At 49.3% G+C, this 21533-nt stretch overlaps 1 protein-coding gene across 1 annotated transcript in view; it reads left to right on the forward strand.

Annotated features, from left to right (window-relative positions):
* Positions 1-21533, forward strand: part of dnah9 (dynein, axonemal, heavy chain 9) — a 112057-nt gene that overhangs the window by 84737 nt on the left and 5787 nt on the right. The window contains exons 57-66 of the mRNA XM_056577776.1: positions 435-614; positions 1690-1920; positions 2345-2539; positions 4392-4511; positions 7446-7634; positions 9575-9810; positions 10674-10796; positions 12062-12266; positions 19686-19850; positions 20836-20976. Coding sequence (XP_056433751.1) covers positions 435-614; positions 1690-1920; positions 2345-2539; positions 4392-4511; positions 7446-7634; positions 9575-9810; positions 10674-10796; positions 12062-12266; positions 19686-19850; positions 20836-20976 — 1785 coding nt within the window. The remainder of the gene's footprint in view (positions 1-434; positions 615-1689; positions 1921-2344; positions 2540-4391; positions 4512-7445; positions 7635-9574; positions 9811-10673; positions 10797-12061; positions 12267-19685; positions 19851-20835; positions 20977-21533) is intronic.

Consider the following 21533-nt stretch of genomic DNA (forward strand, 5'->3'; position numbering starts at 1 on the left):
TCACTGGCAGGGGGGCAGAGAAAAGTTATGAATTTCTGACACGTTTCAATAAGTGTATATATGACTAGCAGGCTCCTGTCCAATAGAAAACCTCCATTAGCTCAGTCACTCAGGAAAACTCTGGAGCTAAACTCAAAATGCAGTGTAAAATAGGAATCATCTGCTGGATTTAACCAATTATTTTTCTGCAGTTGAGGTTAGAGAGAGAGAGAGAGAGAGAGAGAGAGAGAGATAGCTTAAGAGAGAGAGCAAGAGAGAGCTTGAGAGTAAGAAAGAGAGAGCAAGAAGGAAGCTTGGGAGAGCGAGCAAGAGCTGTAAACAGAGAAGGAAAGCTGAGAGAGAATGAGAGACAGATTTCCCTAACTTATCCCCGAGAGACCTAGGTGGTATGGAGCCTTTCGGTGAACTAAACCGTCGCGTCTCCCCCCTGTCAGGTGGTGGGCGTCGAGACGGAGAAGGTGTCCCGGGAGAAGGCCGTGGCGGACGAGGAGGAGGCCAAGGTGGCGGACTTTGCGGTGGTGGTGACCGGGAAGCAGAGGGACTGCGAGCGGGACCTGGCCAAGGCGGAGCCGGCCCTGCTGGCCGCTCAGCAGGCCCTGAACACGCTCAACAAGGTGTGGGGGCGTGGAGCGTGTGACGTAGCCTCGTGCGGCCGTCCACATAGATGGTGGATGGCCGCCCTCTAAAGTGTTTGTGCTGGGGGGGGATAGCTTTCAGCATACGGACGCGGTAGGAAGTGAGGTGAAAACATGGTATTTTGTGAGAAAAGCCTTTCATGCTAATTTGCGTTGTTCTTATGTCATCGTTTTTCGGTCTGTTTCAGCTCAAACTGTTTTGATTGTTATTGCTCGACTTTCCTGGGGGCGCCGCCTTCTGATTTTTTTAGGCTCTCCTTGCATCGTCGACAAACCCCTCAAACGAATAGATTTGTTTCAAAGTAATTGGGGATTGTCGTCTCGTCAGCGTCTTGGTGTCACTTCAAGATTTTCCAGAACTTTATTAATTTCCATTTCCGTCATTTTATTTGTGTTTATTTGTGTTATTTGTGTTATTTCCTCTATGAAGCGGAACTCACACAGCGGTGGGATTCGCCCACGGGTACCCTCCCGCCGTAATCCCGGGTCACGGCTTGTTATTCGCTGATCAGCATTCCGTGGACACATTCTGGCTCCCATGTCACCTTCCCGTGCTCCGCCCGCCCGGGGTGCCGGAGACTAGGTGCTCAACCCCTGTTAGAGTGGGCCCAGCAGATGGTTCGACCGCAGCCCAGAGCTCTCTGAAGAGGCCCTAATTACTATTCTCCCTTGTCTCAAAGTCAGCGGGTATTTTCCTTTCTTGCCTCCCCCTGCACTTTTCGATTCCCCTTCTTTTGGATTTGTTTTTCCTCGCCTGAAGGATTTGAAAGGCGTGGGGTATCCCCCCTCCCTCCCTTCAACAAAACCTAATTGATTAATTGTGCGTTTGCGTTTTCCCGCTGTCACTCCCGTCTGCCGAGCCGTCGTCCTTCCGAGCTGCTTGACCGAGTGCACGTCGTTCGCTTCCCCGGATGCCGGTAGTCACGTTCTCCCTACCTCCTCCGTTCTTCCTATTTGTTGGAATAAACAAAAAGGAAACGTGTGCTTGTTCGCTTTTCGACCGGGACTCGAATTGTCATTTCTGTGTGCGTCATCCTCCCCTTCTCTCCACCAGGGCAATTTGACCGAACTGAAGTCCTTCGGTTCCCCGGTGGTGGAGGTGACCAACGTGGTGGCGGCGGTGATGGTGCTGATGGCGCCCGGCGGGCGTGTCCCCAAGGACCGCAGCTGGAAGGCGGCCAAGGTGATGATGGCCAAGGTGGACGCCTTCCTGGAGTCCCTGATCACCTTCAACAAGGAGAAGATTCCAGACACGTGCCTGAAGGCTATCCGGCCTTACCTGCAGGTGAGCACCGCTAGCGTTCCTGAAGGAGTGACGGCATCAGGGAGAGGATTGGGTGCTTGTTCCCACAAGAGACCGTTTGAGTCCATCTTGGTAAACACCTACTGGCATGCGTCTTGAGCTATGATGGCCGCAAGTTGAGAAAGGTAACAAACGAGTCAAACGATGACAGAAAAGTGACGGGGCCAAAAAATCCACATTGACAACATTGCAAAATTGATGCTGAACTTTTCTTCATGTTAAGTTCTTAAAGCAAAATGAAAAAGCACGGCCTTTCATTTGATGTGTAGAAAACCACAGGCGCTGGCCTGCTGCTGTTTTGGGTCAATGTGAATCCTCTAGTGTAAGGCAGTACGAAGGCAGACTTCCTCTGTCTGTTTTAACCGGTACTTCAACCATCGGGTCCCACGCTCTCCTCTCTCCCCAGGACCCAGAGTTCCAGCCCGACCTGGTCACCTCCAAGTCCTTGGCCGCTGCAGGCCTTTGCTCCTGGGTGATCAACATCGTCCGCTTCTACGAGGTGTTCTGTGAGGTGGAGCCAAAACGCCAGGCGCTCAGCAAGGCTAATTCGGAGCTGGCCACCGCCCAGGAAAAGCTAGGTGCCATCAAGGCCAAGATCAATGTGAGTGTGCACCTAGTCTCACAAAGACAGACCATCCCTGCCGTGCGTTTGACTGTTCTTTTTGCTTCGTATCTGTTGCAAGCATGCTGCATGCGGGGATCTGATTGGTTGACAGTGAACACAAACTCAGCACAGCACTACTAAACTTTCCTCAATGGGAAGCAAAGCTAAAACATCATGTCTCTGGGCACCGACGTTTAAAGAAAAAGGGTTTGTAAGGCTTTCGAATCAACACTGTGCAGACTAGCCAAACAGCTGACTGCTGTTTTTAATAAGTTTTCTTCACACGTTTACTTGACCTCAAGAAACACATTTAAGTATTAAAATACCCTGCCCTTATCAAACCGCATTATGAAGTTACATTTAAATTTGAATGAAATCTGTGTATTATGTATTGCAGCCCAAAAAAAGTATGCAACTGTCCTTAATTGTCATGTATTGTAATTATACTAACAATAATTCATTAAGTTTCCTTCATCAGGCATGTATCATATTTAAGGATAAATGTATTATATATTGACAAAAATACCAAAAATCGACTCTGCACAAAAAACTCCAGAGACAAGAATCCTTATAATCAGCACTTTAACAGCGATCATGTATTATGTATCACACTCCTGGTGATGGCACAGCGCTGGTACGCCATCCAAAAGCAGGGCGCTTCGGGCGTCTACCAGCAACGCATCTCAAACCAGAATCCATCGACCTGGAGAAACCCATTAGTCCGTGCTCAACTTTATTCACGTCATAAAAAAAGAAAGTTTGAAAACAATTCAAACTCTCGCCAACTCTTCGCCACGCAAAACAGGCCCCTCCTTCACCTGGGCATCGATACAATCCTCCACCGCCTCTTCGACGCCAAACGATGACAATACAGTACGGGAATGAAAGAGTGTTTACCACTTTGACAACGCCGCCGTCACAGCATCAGCAAACCCCCCGGTGGTGTTTTCCTCCATCACATCGATGCGCTGACATCCTCCCTAACTAGGGAGGATATTTCCCCCCCACCCCCCCTCTGTCACCATGGGGCGTCACACCTGCTGGGCTCAGAAGACGAAACAGAGGACGCACGAGTTCTCTCGCCCGTCCCAGTTACTGTTTTCCTCTCCTTTCCTTTTGTTTTTTTCCGGTGTGCCCGTTCCGTGGGCTCGTTTGAGCTGATTGAGGGGGTCGGGGCAGCCGAGGGGAATTAGCAATCCTCCGACTAATCTTCGGGACCTGAGCGCCTCCTCTACCCATTAATCCTGTTTGTCCTTCCGCTAATTGCTTCCAAACGGCAAGTGAATCCACCATAGTGGTGGTGGAGGTGGTGGTGGTGGAGGAGGTGGTGGTGGTGGAGGTGGTGGGGCAGAGGGGAGTGGGCGTGTAGATTCTGTAGCGCTCCAGACAACTTTTTTTGCCCAATTCCCTGAGTTTGTTTTTCATTCCTGATGAGACACAGCAATCCGTGTTCCTCTGTGAGGGTTGGAGCAGGAACTTGTCAGTTTGCACGTGTGTGTGTGTGTGTGTGTGTGTGTGTGTGTGTGTGTGTGTGTGTGTGTGTGTGTGTGTGTGTGTGTGTGTGTGTGTGTGTGTGTGTGTGTGTGTGTGTGTGTGTGTTTCGTGTGACTGTGTGCGATAGTTCATTTGACGTCTTAATTGTCTTTCTGTGCGCTGTCCTGCAGCAGTGTGTCAATCACTCGTCCTCTGTGTGTTTGCGTGTTTGTGCGTGTGCGTGCGTGTGTGTGTCTTTGGATGTGTGTGTGTGGCTTTGTGCGTGTTTATGCTGTGTGCATGTATGTTTGCGTGATTGTGCTTTGTTTGTATGTGTGTCTGTGTCCGTGTGTGTGTGTGTGTGTGTGCGCGTCAGATACTCAACGAGAACCTGGCGACGCTGACGGCGAAGTTTGAGAAGGCGACCTCGGAGAAGCTCAAGTGTCAACAGGAGGCGGAGTCCACGGAGCGCACCATCACCCTGGCCAACCGCCTGGTGAGTCCCTATGTCTCTCTACCGCTCTCTCTCTCCATTCAATAAAGCTTTATCGGCATGGCCTTTTCAATTAACAAACTTTATTGGCATGACCTTTTAAATTAGCAAACGTGTTGCCCAACATGGAAATGAACAGAAATAAATATGCACATAAAGTAGATAATGCATGGAACCTGTAAATATTCAAATTGATAACATTCAATGCAGAGACTAATTAGAAGATAAAGAACCATGCACACAATAAATAGTATATGATCTTCCTCTCTTTTATTCACTCTTTTTCATAGGGATACGTACTTCTCTGTCTCTCTGTCTCTCTGTCTCTCTGTGTCTCGGTCTCTCTCTCTCTCGGTCTCTCTCTCTCAGTCTCTCTCGGTCTTTGGCTGGGTTCCAGTCGGTCCACTTGTGCCCTATACTGAGCACTATTTAGACAAAATTTGGTAGCGTTATCTGAAGTGTCAGTATACACATCTGGTTCCCTATGGTGCACCACGTAGCCATAATTCACTGTAAAGTAAATGCCCAACTGATGCGCACTTATTTCTACACAAAAAACGATTTTCATCTGATAGTGAGAAAGGGCATCAGGTTACGCAAATGAGCTGTCACTGTCTCTCCGTCTGTGTCTCTCCCTCTCTCTCTCTCTCTCTGTCTGTCTGTCTGTCTGTCTGTCTGTCTGTCTGTCTGTCTGTCTGTCTGTCTGTCTGTCTGTCTGTCTGTCTGTCTGTCTGTCTGTCTGTCTGTCTGTCTGTCTGTCTCTGATTCTCTGTCTTTTTCTGTGCTCCGTCTCTCTTTCTCTCTCTATCTCCCTCAATGTCTGTCTCTTTCTCTCTCTGTCTCTCTCTGTCTGTGTCTTTCTCTGTCTCTATCTCTCTCTTTCTCAGTTTCTCTCTCTGTCTCTGTCTCTATTTGTGTGTGTGTGTGTGTGTGATCACAGTTAATCAGGCGGGTTGCCTCTATCTGATGATAATTAACTAAATGTAGCTATAGGTAAATGTAGATTTAGCAATTCAAGTTTTGCATCACATTCTTAACTTCAGTTTAACCATAGCCTTACAGCTACTTTCAAATCCTACCGCTAATCTTGATTAACTGTTAATTTCACAGCAACTCTAGATCCATTTGAATTGTGTTGCACACTCCCTTGAAAGTCTAATTTAATTCAGTTGGTGGTTAATATTAAACGTGTCAGTCAGATGGTCTGAATTACCAAAGAGAATATTTTAGATTGATCAAAGAACATTTAATTTTCTCCAATGAAAACAAGGGACTGTCGGCATGGATATCCTGTCTTATCTTTCTTATTAAGAATATCGTCTTTATATCCTTCTCAGAATTGGAGATATGAGTTGCGACATTTTGCCAGCCTGCTCCTTTTTAGTCGGCGTTGGCACCTTCTCTTTTTTTGAAGTTTCTCCCATAAGCCATGATTGCTCTGAAGAGATCTGATTTGGCGAATCCAGCACAGAGGACTATCAAAGGTTCTGGGTTGTAAGAAGGTTTAATGTGGTTTTGATTGCTGATTTGTTTCTTAAATGTTCAAAATTAAGGATTTCAACACAACTCAAGATAAAACAAATCCTTGATCGACAAATCTTTCATTAGCTCTCAACTCTTGCTCGATTCGATTCCTATTGGTTGCAACCAACCATACTCTCTCTCCTCTCTCTCTCTCTCTCTTTCCCTCTTTCTCACTTTCTTTTTCTCATTTTCTCTCTGTGTTGAGCAGGTGCACCGCAGCCTACAAATATTCATGCATACTTACACAAACACACAACCGCACACACACACACATGTAACATTTGTGTAACTTCACATGGATACCAATGGACATAAATACACATTGGCCCACAGACCCACGCATGGGCGCACACTGAAACACACGCAGTGCGGCAGTCAATGTGGTAGCCCACAGTGTAATCCCCCTGCTGACAGAGGCAGAAGAGAGAGGGGGGGGGGGGGGAGAGAGCGTGTAGACACGGTTAGTATGGTAATGAAAAATTATTCACAGGAAGATGGAAAAAGGGCTGACAGGAACAACAAGGAGCATTGGAGTCAGGGCTCTGTTGCTCATCACAAACATAATCACCAGAGCCATCACCCTGTCAGCCGATGGACGTTCTGGACCGCTCTGTGACGCGCCCTGGCTGCGGTGAGACCGTCGACGGGCCGGTGCCCCACGCAGGCCCTGTATAAGTAGCATGTAGTCCAGTGATTATAGGAGCTGTAGGTAGGACGTAAGGGAGATGGTTTTAGCAGGTTTTGTTTGCGGTTTCAGCTATCGGTGAGGGAAAAGGTTGTGTGAGAATATCTGTTGGGTGTCGACTGTGTTGACTGCAGCGTGTATGAGGCCTTTCTGACCCATCACTGGCATCACTCCCCAGATTGGTTCTAGGGGAATTTATCTTGCCTGTCAATCAAAGGTGCTTGGGTGCCTGTGTGTGTGTGTGTGTGCTTGTGTGTGTGTTTTTGTATGTGTATTTTAGTAAACGTGTGTGTGCTGTCTGTCCATGTGTATGTGTGTGTATGCATCTAAGTTTATGCGTGTGTGTGTGTGTGTGTAAGCAGTGTGTGTGCATGTGTGGTTATGCGTGTTTGTGTTTGTGTGTGCATGCATGTATGTTTATAAGTGTGTGTGTGTGCATGTATGTTCATGCGTTTATGTTTGTGTGTAAATGCATGTGTTTGTGTGTGTAAATGCATGTCTTTGTATGCGTGCGTGTTTATGTGTGCAAATGCAGGTATGTTTACGCGTGTGTCATCACTATCTCGCCGTTGTCATCTTCTCTCTTTTTGAAGTTTCTCCCATAAGCCATGAATCAAGAGATCTGATTTGGCGAATCCACCACAGAGGACTATCAAAGGTTCTGGGTTGTAAGAAGGTTTAATGTGGTTTTGATTTGTGCGTGTGTGTGTGTGTGTGTGTGTGTGCAGGTGGGAGGTCTGGCCTCGGAGAACGTGCGCTGGGCCGAGGCGGTGGAGAGCTTCCGGCGGCAGGAGAGGACGCTGTGCGGAGACGTGCTCCTCATCACGGCCTTCGTGTCCTACCTGGGCTACTTCACCAAGCGCTACCGGATGCAGCTCATGGACAGCACCTGGAGGCCCTACCTCAGCGAGCTCACGGTTAGGACACCCCCAGAACCATCGCACACATGCAAGGCTGGGGGGGGCCCTTGTCCCTTCCCCTTAAACATTTGATTGGCCACACAGAGTGCCACTCATACTTAATATTGCTATTTTTCTTTTTTTTTAATATCCTTTACGCACTCCTTTTCTCACTCTCTAATGTGCCAGTGAAGCTCTTTCTGCTTCTGATTCTAATTATAGCTACAACATATGGACTTGGCATTGTCTCGTACTCTCGCGGTACCCGAAACCACACGCGCACACACAGTCCAGAAACACTCACTTTAAATGTGTGCAAATATTGTCAGCCGGCAACCCCCTGTCCCCCTGTCGAAGCCTACTGACGGAGCGGGTCTGGCCTCCTCCCGCTCCCCGAACGGTTAGGACTGCAGGTCGTGTCTGCTCGCTGTCATGAACCCAAACAAGTGGAGGCACACTGCCACGCAGCGCGCTCACATATTCACAGACCGCTCCCGGCTCTCTGATCCTCTCCATCTCATCTGATAACTAGGAGCTGAGCTCTTCGTGAAACAAAATGCGCGCGTCGCCAAGCTTTTGCGCGCGGCACGGGAACCCAACGAGGGACTCGGGCTCTCGTGAAGAGTGAACACACCCAAAGCAAAAATGGAAACAGAATCTGAGAGGGAAGAGATCTGACAATAAGGGGGAGGCTGTTTTTTTGAGCTGCATGTCACCGGGCTGTTCCTTCCGTCTCCGATGTCGATAGAGGCACACGTTGTATTAATTCCCTGTGTCTGGGCAAAACCACACCGTATTCAAACTACTAGGAGTGCTGCTACTGCTGTTAGTACAGCTTACTATCTAGCTTCTACACGCATCATATCTGAAAGGAACTTCCAGAAGAAGGGAGGTGCACCCCTCAGGTCTTTATTCTTTTAAATCAGGGATCAAAACGTTTGTTCGGCGCAGTATTTTATCAAGGAGGCCTCACCATCTTGTACTTGTAGTACTTTTATTTTACGTTTTTCTTTTAAATGATTTTTCTTTGAATGTTCTTGAGCCCAAGGCTTACAGAGCAGAGAAGTTTTCCTCATATTTGTAGAGCGACAGAAACAAGAAACTGAATCATTTAGTTATTGAGTAAAGCACATCGAACGTGAATGTAGCGTGGAGTTTGGACATGGTTATTCGCATTATTAATAAGCTTTGGGCTTTAGAAAGTGATTCCTTTCTTTGTAAAGCACTATGATTGGGCTCTTTATGCTTTATTATAATTTCCATTATTTAATGCAATTTTTCCATAACACTGATCACATTCAGACAAAGCAACATAGTGATAAAAAAGAAAATACCATGCGACAAAAAGCTAAACAAAACATCCATTCATGCCTTAAGTACTTCACGCACACTTTAAAAGGATGTGGTCCATCCATTTTCTGCTTCTTTCAATTTATGATTTAATGCCTTTCAAGTCGTTCATTCCTCGAGGTCGAGATTTCCCTGTGATGAGATGGTCCCGTTGTGTTTGAAGTGGTGCGGCTGTAGAACTAAACATGCCTCGCGTTCAAATCAAATCCAATTTATTTATAGAGCTCATTTAAAACAGCGGCAGTTCACCAAAGTGCTGTACAATCAAAGACGCCATAAACAACACAATAATACAGAGAACCAAGAGATGCTCTCATACTGAGTTAAAAGCCAAGGGCAAAAAAAAAAATGTTAAGACAGGATTTAAAAACATGCAATGTGGGGGGGTTGGGCTTCACATGCAGAGGCAACTCCAGGGTTTGGGGGGCTTCAACGGCAAAGGCACGACCTCCCTGATGCTTGACCCTCGACCTTGGGATAACTAGAAGGTCTCCTTGAGTGACCTTGATGGGATGTATGGTTGTGGAAGGTCAGGACGACAGGTTGGAGCGTGTCCCATGTAACGGGACTCGCTCTCTCCCATGTAACCCCCCCCCCCCTCTCCTTAGGTCCCCATCCCCGTGACCGCTGACCTCGACCCCCTGACCATGCTGATGGACGACGCCGACGTGGCCGCCTGGCAGAACGAGGGCCTGCCCGCCGACAGGATGTCCACGGAGAACGCCACCATCCTCACATCCTGCCAGCGCTGGCCCCTCATCGTGGACCCCCAGCTGCAGGGCATCAAGTGGATCAAGAACCGCTACGGCGAGACCCTGAGGGTCATACGCATCGGGCAGAGAGGGTGAGTGGGGGCCGTCCCACACGGGCACACCTGGGGGTCGAGGGGTCAACACCTGACGGAGTTGGCTGTCAGGAATACAGCCGGACATCAGAGGGGAGTCAAACATGCGATAAGGTTTCGGAATGAAGACGGCCGTCGCCGTTTGGTTTTTTGAGTTGATTTTAGAACTTCAAACAAAGCCCGGATGTGATTGGATGCGCTTTTAGGAAGGCAGCGTCAACTGGGTTGAAAGTTGGTCGTAACTAGTAAACTAGTTTGACCCCGAGGGGCAGAGCGCGGTCGATAATCTGATGGTAGCGGACAAACGGTCTGCTACTCCCAGCTTCAACCCAGTCAGGGCGACTTACAGTGAATTCAGACGCGTGTGGGAAAAGGAGCAGGTGGGGGCGAGGGCGCCTGATCAAAGGACGTCTAGCGAACACCATCTTACCACAGAAATACACGGGTACCATCGTGTTGTTGTTATCGTGAAAAATGAGTTATTGTGGGGTAGCGTTGTTTCCATCCCAGTATCAAGGATAATCCTCCCATCGTATTAAATCATATTCCTTTCTGCACTGGTTGTGTTAATGCTCGTCGACGAAGGCACGGTGCGTATAGCAGAGCACTGCACCGTGTAGCTTTCTAGTGGGGAGCTTGCCTTCAAACCCTTCTTTAATTGGTTCATCTCCATGGTGGGGTTGAGGAAGGGGTGGTCGACATTGTGGTTGTTGTTGTTATAGTTGATCATTAGGGTTTGGTGCATTGATCTGACTCTTGTGTGTGTGTGTGTGTGTGTGTGTGTCTGTCTGTATCTCGCTCTGTCTGTCTCTGTGTGTGTGTGTGTGTGTGTGTGTGTGTGTCTGTGTCTGTGTGTGTGTCAGGTACCTGGACGAAATAGAGAGAGCCCTATCGGCGGGAGAGGTGGTCCTGATTGAGAACATGGAGGAGGCTGTGGACCCGGTACTGGGGCCACTGCTGGGCCGAGAGACCATCAAGAAGGGAAGGCGAGTTGACCCGGATCGTTGCACTGAAACCTCCTAGACATGCTAGTGGGTTAGATGGCTCCCAGGGCGGCAACCAAGGGGGTAACGGGCCTTTTTACAACCCTGCTTATCGCTGAGGGTGCATGGATCTCTCCCAGCCTGGTGGATCTTTACCCCGCAACATTATGCAGTACCTACAGGATAATTGGACCAGAAACGATCCATTTCGGGAAAGTGAAACTGAAAATAACACATAACTTCTTGTTTGTAGGGGTTTAAAAAAAGTCCCAGAACCGAACCCGGTGACGGGGCAAAGCCCTAAAGTTAACTACTGCCCTAGACACAGATAAGCAGCTTTCGTTTTTCCTCCTGGGCAGTCATCGATTTCCACCCATGGTCACGGCCTTACGTTGTGTAAAAACCTGCCCTCTGAGAAAGACCTTCCGCGCAAATAGCTGTTCATCTTTAAACATCGTTATTCAGTCTATTTCGGATATAACACCTTTGGTTGCTCTGTTGAATTCTTCCTCTTGCATACATTGTTCGTTAAAGTATATTTTCTAGTTTAATTTTTATAAACCCCCTACTCTTAGCACAGACAGGCCATAGCGTTTCTGCATTTTCTTTTGGAGAGGCTTTCAATGGCTGGTTGCCACTCTGATCTGCAGAGAGAAACCAAATGGGAATTTGCAAGTTCAGAACGGTCTCGCAAGGCTACACCTTTCTCACACACACACACACACACACACACACACACACACACACACACACACACACACACACACACACACACACACACACACACACACACACACACACACACACACACACACACACACACAGATTCTCTCTCTGGCCGCCAACACTGTCATCAAGGCTAAACCAACTGCTTCAAAGCTTATGGTATTAACACCACAGTGCACCACTACCTCTCCATGTTATGTTTTCTTACCCAAAGGGTAAGTAAACCCTTGTTAACCGTTTTGTTTGGGCTCACAAAGTGTCGGTGAACCTGTACGTGTTATCGTTGACGAAAATGTAAAAAGCTGTTAACCGGTGGGAAATTATCTGTGAAATACTAGAAGTCTGCCGCTACCGGCTCAAACCGGTTTTCCAGAGTTGTCGTTTTCTATTGACTGCAAACCATGTGTTAAGTTTGTGTTTTGAAAGCGGCTTTCACGCCTGCTTTTACAGGCACAGCGCTTCTAAAACAAGAGCTCTCCCTGCTCACTTTGTCGAGGCTCGTGGGCGCGGGTGTGTCTACTGACCGTCTAAACCCCGTACAGGTGCATCAAGATCGGGGACAAGGAGTGCGAGTACAACCCCAGCTTCCGGCTCATCCTGCAGACCAAGCTGGCCAACCCCCACTACCAGCCGGAGCTGCAGGCCCAGTGCACCCTGATCAACTTCACCGTCACCCGGGACGGCCTGGAGGACCAGCTGCTGGCCTCCGTGGTCAGCATGGAGCGGCCCGACCTGGAGGAGCTCAAGGTGGGTCCGAGGGAGGGAGGGAGGGAGGGGGAGGGAGGGAGGGAGGGAGAGGGAGAAAAACACTGGAAGTCCCCGCTCTCTCTCTCCCTCTTTGATAATTTTGAAAAATGCTCGACTGTTGATGGAGAGGGAGCTGCTGTCAATCAGTGGCAGAAAACGGGTAACTTTCTGAGCAAGATGACATGAAAGTCATTCATTTTCATTGAGTTTTGTACAACTTGTTTGCGACAGTATAAGACAAGATTGCTGCAGCAGAAAGAAATCCATTGAAACAGCGTTACGTAATATTTTGTCAAGATTATAAGGATGGATGCGTTTCATTATGGGATCGTCATGACCGCTGGTGAACAGCGGAAAAATGGGAGGTTGTTTGTTTCATTCCCCCTTTTAAATTGAAAGAGAAGAGAGGAAGTTGCTTCTGGATGCACTCAGAGCAACAGCAGCCTTGTTGAAACACAAATGAAAGGACAATACCGGTCACGCTTCTCTCCCGGCTTCACCAAAACAATAAAGATGTGCATGTCTCCCACAAAATGAGCCATCGGCATCACAGACCTTTAGTCTTTAGGAATCTATGTGCATCGGTCAGTACAGAGTTTGAAGAACAGTTAATCACCATGCGAGCCATTTACTAAATGCCTTATAAATACCAAAGTGCTATATTGCTATTATTGACATGGAGGGCAGGTCCACCCACACTAAATGCCCTTCAGCTGAATCAGTACGAAGAACGACGTACTTCCGACAACTTCTATTGATAACAGATATTTTCGGTTTTAGTGAAGCCAGGAGAGTTAGGATGGCTTGATCAGCCAGACCTGTATTGTTTCATAGGTATTACCGTGATGAACACTTCCCTAAAGGACCATGTGGGGCTTTTGCAGCAGGATGAAAGAGATGAATCCGCAGCAAAGGATATTTTGGTTTGTTTCGTCTTCTTTGCTTTGACAGATGTCCTTTTATCCGACAGTCAAAGCGCTCTTAAACTTGGCCTTCAGAAGCAGTCTGGCAGGGTATGTGTCCCGCTCCTTGAGTGGTTATCACAGAAACAAGCCGCTCCCCAGGCACCAGACACTCCTCTCTGGTCTGCGTCCCTCCCGTCTCCTCAGGTGTCACTGTGAACTCACACGTCTAGGACGAACAGGGCGGCCGTGCGACACGGAACGGTCTTCTGTTGGCGCTCCTCTCTGTGCATCAAACAGAAACCTTGACCGCCGCCGCCGCCGCCCGCAGGGTCTTGGAACACAGCGCCAGAATAGCATTTAGTGTTCTTGCCTTCATTAGTTTGAACAGGTGATAGGCGCTTGATAAAACTTGAAACGTGTTTTGTGATTTGGTGCGTTGGCTTCAATTGGACCGTGTGAAAGTGATGAAACACGAGTCCTGAAATAAACAGGCTTTGATTAACTAAGAGCTGCAAGCATATGTGGGGCATAATGTATGGCCTTCACGTAGGGAGATTAGGATTGGGACTGTCTGTGTGTGGGGGGGGGGGTGTATATGTTTGTGTGTGTGTGTGTGTGTGTGTGTGTGTGTGTGTGTGTGTGTGTGTGTGTGTGTGTGTGTGTGTGTGTGTGTGTGTGTGTGTGTGTGTGTGTGTGTGTGTGTGTGTGTGTGTGTGTGTGTGTTTTGTCCTGCTTGGATACGTTTGGCATTACCGCGCGCAGCGCTTCGACTTACAATATTGCGTATAATAAATCAATCACGTGAAACTTTACTTAAAGTCCATTTCCACGCATTAGGACCGTAACCCATCCCAAACCAGAAATAATGTTGCCCATTCCGGAGCGATATGGTTTACCGGGAGGAAGATTTACGGCATAAGTTTCCCTGCAGAGACCCTGGGGACAGTCTGCCGGCCAGCATCCTATTCATCATCGCCGGCCATGTCGCACCGACTGCTCTCAGTGCAGAGAATCCCTCGGCCCGGTCACTTTTACCCCGTATTCTCCTCCCCAACAGCTCCGCGGACCAGCCTCGCAGGCAACCGTTTTAAAACCCGAGGAATAGATCAATGGGATTAAACGCGTTTTTGTCGAGAGCTGTTTGGTCTCTTTTTTAGGCATTAACGATTCTCTGCATCCTGTGGGACCCCCCCCCCCCCCCCCCCCCACACGCACCTGAGATATGGAGGAGATTTTTTAAAGGAGGCACCGGCTTCGGGGGCGAGGGGATGAAATGGTGTGTGTGTGCGTCTTCTTTTCCTCTTACTTCTTCTCCTTTTCCTTTTCATTCTTCTTCTTCTCCTTCTCTTTCTTCTTCTTATCCTTCTTCTCCTCCTCCTCCTCCCCCCTCCTTCTTCTTCTCATTCTTCTTATTCTTCTCCTCCTCCTCCCCCCTCCTTCTTCTTCTCATTCTTCTTATTCTTCTCCTCCTCCTCCTCCTCCTCCTCATTCTTCTAATTATTATTCTCCTCCTCCTCCTCATTCTTCTTCTTCTTCTTCTTCTTCTTCTTCTTCTCCTTCTCCTCCTCCTTCTTCTTCTCCTCCTCCTCCTCCTCCTCCTCCTTCTTCTTCTTCTTCTTCTCCTCCTCCTCCTCCTCCTGCTCCTCCTCCTCCTGATCCCAAGCTCCAGGCCCGGTTCCAGCCGTCACAGCGTGTCGCCGATGCAGGTCAGAGCTAACCGTTAGCTCCCCGGCTCTGTTATGCTCTGCGGCGGGCGGCGCTAAGCCCCAGCCTGGAGGCGCGGCATGCCAGCGCACTCATAACCGCTGCCAGTTAATTGTCTCCGGGGCGTTATGTTTCCGTGGCTCTCGCGCACGAAAGAAGAAACCCTGCCAGTAACGAAGCGAGAGCGGGCTTGATCAAAGCCCGGTTCCTTAATGACGGCATATGCTTGTCTTACTGACACACCCGCGGGGGGGGGGGGAAAGACGAAGGGGGTCGGAGGATAACTGTGTCAGCACGTTTGAAAAAGGAACGGCCATCGTGGGCTACTGTAGCCTGCCATGGCAATTAGCCAGGACGGTGACACACACGCGTCCCCCGTCCCTCACTGGGACGCTTGTTATCCGGGGAGGACAACCCGAGGTCCTGCGATGGGGTAGCCAGACCTGTGTTCACACACACACACACACACGCACACACACACTGGGGTCATGGTCGTTCTTCCGGGGGAAGTTGTGATCGCCGGGTAATACCAAAACCATCCAATGAAGGACCAAACGCTAGATTCTTGTTCAGAATCATTTCCCCCACCAGTAGTGTCAGCATTAGTCTGCATGTAGGCCTTCATGTTGCTCCACCTCCTATAGAGTTGTATACATTTTAAAGTTCTATACCTGTGGGCTTTCATCCGGACACAAAGCGTTGTGTTATCTTTTTACGGCGTCGGAGAGCAGAAGCCTCTCGTCTTAGCGAGCGATGCTAGCTATTTTAAAACGGCGGATCCTTTCAGCGCTGGGAACGACAGCGGATCTCTCCAGGAGAAGTGCAATGTGATTTAATGAACCCCTGTTTAATTAGCGCTTCACAGAGACGGGAGGAACGAGTGCGGGGTGACAGAGGGGGGGAGTTGAGGGAAGAGGGGGAAGGGGGGGGGGGCATTGTGGAAGTCGGTGTATAATTTTAATTAATGCTGCGAGTTAGAAAGGGAGAGGCGGTCTGTTGGGGGGGGGGGGGGGGTGGGGGTAGTTTAGTGTTGTGCTTTGTTGTGCGCCGTGTACGGCGGGAAGAACCTCGCCATCACAACAACAACGGGGCCTGGCGGGAAAGGAGAGCTTGCGCGGCGGCGGCGGCTCTGGCGGCGGGGTAAACAACGCCGGCTGACAACAATCGGCTCCGGCGGGCGGCGGTGGAGGTTGGCTCCTTACCTGTTCCCGTCGCGCTGAATGACTGGGCGCCCATTATGCCGCTAATGAGGTTAGCGTCGGCGCTGAGCCGTAAGATGACTATGCGGATAGAGGAGATAAGGAGGGAGCTTGTTTAGCTGCAGACGGCGGCGGCGGCGTGCTAAGAAGCTTAAATGTTAGCTTGACTCTTTTTCTCGGGAGGGGGCTCTCAGGAACAACACTGTGTGTTTGTGTGTGTAGGTGTGAGTGTGTGCGTTTGTGTATGCATGCGCACGTTTTTGTATCCGTCTGTGGGTATGCGATTGTGTGTGTATGTGTGTGTGTCTGCGAGTATGTGTTTGTGTGTGTTTGTATGAGTGTGAATGTCTGTGTGTGTGTGTGTGTGTGTGTGTGTGTGTGCGCGTGTGTACGAGTGAGTGTTTTGTTGATTGAAAACACAGACCAGGGGTCTCGTTGTGACTTCCTCCTGGACTTCGGGGTCTGTGAGTGTGTGTGTGTATGGGACCCGGGGTCTCGTTGTCTCTTCCTCCTGGACCTCACCGTCTGTGTGGCGCTCATCACCGGGCCGCCAGCCGTCTGCGATGCTAGACGTATCATCACGTCTCCGTGACAATTAGCCCCCACGACTGCTGTTTGTTTATGTGGGCTGCTTCTTTTTTTTTTTTTTTTTTAAATGCTACGCGAGGCAATTAGGTGTGAGATGCGCCGCAGGAGAGCTAACTGTTCATATCTGGCTCATTATGGGAGTCATTGGGGAACGTTTTGAACTGGATACAGTTCCCCCCCACCCTCCCCCCGTGGGAAGACTCCTGAAAGTTAACGGCACACATTCAAGCACACACACGTGCACACGCGTACAATAACGCATGCACCCACACACACACAAACGGACGATCAAAAAACACGCCACATGCATGCCACAAACATGGACACACGTGGACAATAACAGACACACAAACACACAGAAATGGACGATCGCACACTCACATGCACACACTCATAAACAGACAAAGACACACACAAAGGGATAATCACACGGACACACTCGCACACACAAACTCAAACACGGACACACAAACACACACAAATGGACAATCCCAAACACACTCGCATACACACACACACAGACACAGACAAACACAATCGCACACAAATACACACACACAATCACAGCCATAGCACACCCCTCGGACAGTTACTCAATTAATGATATCATCACTCCGGATTTGGCGACCTTTCTCTTTGGTGGTACATCCCGTTCCCGCTCATATTTATTCATTATTTGTTATTTTATTTTTCGTGATGTTGATTTCTGATGCCCGTTTGTCTCTTGCGTCCCAGACGGCGGCTCTGGGCTGTCACAGCCCAAACACTAGCGCCTGTGTTTCACACCGGCTCAGTCGCTCCCCGCCAAATTAAAAAGGCGACGGTGGCGAGAGCCAACGCCATTAGGACGGCGGGAACTCAGTGAGGACGCGTCCGCGTCGCCCAGTGTCTCACCAGCCGTGGGCAATGGGTGCAGAGGGAGAACAGGGTGCCCAGCTGTGTGTGTGTGTGTGTGTTTGTTTGTTTTTTAAGGGCTGAAACTTAATTTGTCATAGATTTTTGGCGTTTTCATCAAACCATTTGGACTGTAAAATGTCGTAATTATGGTAAATGCTGAAGCTGAACACAAATTAGTCAACACTAGTGTGTTCCTAATCTAAACCAAATTATAACATTAGAGTGTTCATAATCTAAACCAGATGATACACTAGGCTAGTGTATTAGTGGCTAGAGTGTTTATAATCTAAACAAGACGATAAACTAGTGTTCCTTATCTAAACCAGACGATAAACTAGTGTTCCTAATCTAAACCAGATGAGATACTGGAGTTCCTAATCCAAACCAGACGATAAACTAGTGTTCCTTATCTAAACCAGACGATAAACTAGTGTTCCTAATCTAAACCAGATGAGATACTGGAGTTCCTAATCTAAACCAGACGATAAACTAGTGTTCCTAATCTAAACCAGATGAGAAACCATAGTGTTCCTATTCTAAACCTGATGATAAACTAGTCTGTTCCTAATCCAGAGGGACAGGCCCTGTGTGGTACTAGAGACCACAGATGGGAAAGGACAGACAGTACCAGAGACCACTCAGGGGGTGGGACAGACAGTACCAGAGACCACCCAGGGGGTGGGACAGACAGTACCAGAGACCACCCAGGGAGTGGGGGCACAGGCCGTACCAGGGACTACAAAGGGGGTAGGACATGAGGGCTGTCTTTGGCCTGCCAGCGTCTCGGAGTGTTCGGGAGTCGTTTGCTTCTTTTCAAAGTGTTTCCGTTTTTTTTGGTTTCTTTTTAACCACACATCAAAGAAAGGAAGAGGGGGAAAAAAGGGTCTCATCCATATGGCGAAGCCTTAGAGAAAACACCCATTATAATCAAGCTGAGTGTGTGTGTGTGTGTGTGTGTTTGTACACGTCTGTGTGTGTGTGTGTGTGTGTCTATGCGCTGCCTATATTTGCTACAAGCTACCAGTGTGTGTGTGTGTGTATGCTGTATGCATTCATGCATGCTATGCACGTGCGCGTACATGCCCGTATGCTCGTGTGTCAATGCGTGTATGTGTGTGCGCGTGTGTGTGTGTGTGTGTGTGTGTGTGTGTGTGTGTGTGTGTGTGTGTGTTATCCGGCATCAAAGCCGGTACCCATGGATGGACTGGAGCGGTGGGGTCACTTGGCAGAGACCCCGGTGTCAGCCGACAGACGCGGGCGTGCTAATCCAGCCCGCAGCCCCGTAGCCTTTCACGGCAGCAGATAACCGATTCAGAGGGGCGGGGCGGGGCGGGGGGGGGGGTATTGATTAGCGCTGCCTTTGAGGCGCCCTTCAATGTCCGTTCCCCTCGCCGCGGACCCCCACGCCTCCGACAGCTATACCTCATTTTCCACTCCAGAAATGGATTCCCTCGGCCGTGAATCTGCAGCTAAACGCGGGCTGCCTTTCCCCCCGCCGCCGCCGCCGCCGCCGCCAACACTTTCGCACTACTCCGCGTCCGATGTTGAAATATCGGGATCACAAAATCTGGAATATGGACATGTTTCAAATTAGTTCATGGTTAAATGATGGTATTTTTTGGATTGTGCGTTAGTGAAAGAGGAGCATGTGTGTGTCTGCTGTGTGTTTGTGGAGTCCAATCCGTACATTGTGTTGTTTCACTTTTTTCTTTTTGACTTCTTTTTCCATTTTGGCGTGTTTTTGACGCAAGGCATGTGATGCATTGTATGCAGGGCCGGCAATAATTCAATATTACCGTTTATTGTCTTTGAATAGTACGATTACCGTCATGAAATGAAGATGTGGACTCATGGTGATAGCCCAGGTTTATAATATAAATGAACTGTGATTTGATGTAATCAACTTAAATCATCAAAGGGAAAGGAGAACTAGTTTTAGTCTGATACATCCTTTAAATTTGATATTTTCCACGTTTCCCTATTCTTATCTTGACGATAAAAGAGATGAGAACGGTATTTTTAATTGACAAGCGTATCGTGACATCTCTGTAACATTACGCTGTAACATCACCCTGATTACGGTGATAACATGTTAACACGTGTTTCTCCCGTCTCCCTCCCCCCAGTCCAACCTGACCACGCAGCAGAACGGCTTCAAGATCACCCTGAAGACCCTGGAGGACAACCTGCTGTCCCGCCTGTCCTCGGCCTCCGGAGACTTCCTGGGGGACACGGAGCTGGTGGAGAACCTGGAGACCACCAAGCTGACCGCCGGAGACATAGAGGAGAAGGTCTCCCTCCCTCTCACACTCTCTGTCTCTGTCTCTCTCTGTCTCTCTTTCTCTTTCTCGCTCTCGCTCGCTCCCACTTTCACTCTGTCTCTCCCTTTCTTTCACTGTACGTCTCTCTTGTTCTCTCTCTCTCTCTCGCTCTATCGCTCTGAGGCTTGCTACTTCTCTCAGTCCCTCACTCGTCCCAACTAAATCCTCTGTAACTCTTTTTCTTTCTCATCTCACATCCTCTCACCGTCTCCCTCTCCCTCTCCCTCTCTCTCCCCCTCCTTCAGTCGCTCTCTCTCTAGCCCACTCACTCGGCCTGATTATCTCCATAGTTTCTCGTCGAGGTCCTCCCCTGTTTCTTTAAGGTCACAAACATGATGAGACCACAACAATCTCTTGTTTTCCAGCAAGCCACTAAAGGGAAAAAAGGACAAAAACACGACACCAAAAAAACAAAATGACTGCTGCTTTCAACATTGTCCCTGACACTTGAAAGAGCCTGCGAGACATTTCTCTGTTTGTTCCATTTCCCCGTGTTTCCTCAGCTGCCGTGGAATGGCTCATGTACTAAGTAGAGGAGAGAAGGCGCATTATTGTAGTGCTGTGTGCGGCGTGGGAACATTCTGGTTCACCGTGAAATTGGAATCTCTTCTGGCTCTGAGCGCAGTGTATTTTATTAACTCAGCAAATCATTTGATCATTAGTTGATTGATAAATCCTGCGTGTGTGTGTGTCCGTGTGTGTCTGTACCTTCGTTTTTTACAGGCGAATCCTAGTTTGTTTTGTTGTTGTTGATTTTGTGTGTTCGTAAGCGATTCTCCGTTTGCCTGCTTCTCCAGCTCACCCTCTTTGCATCTTCATCATCTTGTGCATCTTGTGTGTGTGTGTGTGTGTGTGTGTGTGTGTGTGTGTGTGTGTGTGTGTGTGTGTGTGTGTGTGTGTGTGTGTGTGTGTGTGTGTGTGTGTGTGTGTGTGTGTGTGTGTGCGCGTCTCTCAGGTGAAAGAAGCCAAGGTGACGGAGGCCCAGATCAACGAGGCCCGGGAGCACTACCGCGCCGCCGCCGCCCGCGCCTCGCTCCTCTACTTCATAATGAACGACCTCAATAAGATCCACCCCATGTACCAGTTCTCCCTCAAGGTGGACCTCCCTCTGGCCTCCCTCCCCCTGTCTCCCCCTCCCCATCCGGCCCTCCCCTACCTCCCCCTCCTTCCCCTCAAGCCCCCCCTTCCCATCCGTCCGTCCCCTCCCTCTCTTCCCCTCAACTTGCCTCGCTGCCCGTTCGCTGCTACGCTGCGGAGAGAACGAGAGAAAAAAGCGAGAAGCCGACCATGTGGATTCTCACCCTCTGCCCTGCGTGTTTGATGCGAGCTACCTCTGCTTTTAATTACGCCGCCCGCCTCCCGAGCGTGGTTATGTGTAGCGCTGTAAGGTCTCTCACGCGCTGGCCCCGCCGCGGGCTAGGGCCGGCCCCCCCCTACCCCCACACCACACCCCGGGGCTGCTGAAGAACTGTTTGTAATCACAGCGTCGCTCGCGAGCTCCCGACTCCCATCCCTCAGAACACAGCCCGGCGTTACGCATTCAGAGAGTTGTAGCGCACCCCTGACCCGTAGCGAGGGAAACGAGGTGCGTCGGGATCTAAGAGCAGAGGCTCATTACGTTCTGGGCCGTGCGACCCGTGGCGGAGACGTCTG

The sequence above is a fragment of the Gadus chalcogrammus genome, chromosome 18, assembly GCF_026213295.1.
Source record: "Gadus chalcogrammus isolate NIFS_2021 chromosome 18, NIFS_Gcha_1.0, whole genome shotgun sequence".
Classification (NCBI taxonomy): domain Eukaryota; kingdom Metazoa; phylum Chordata; class Actinopteri; order Gadiformes; family Gadidae; genus Gadus; species Gadus chalcogrammus.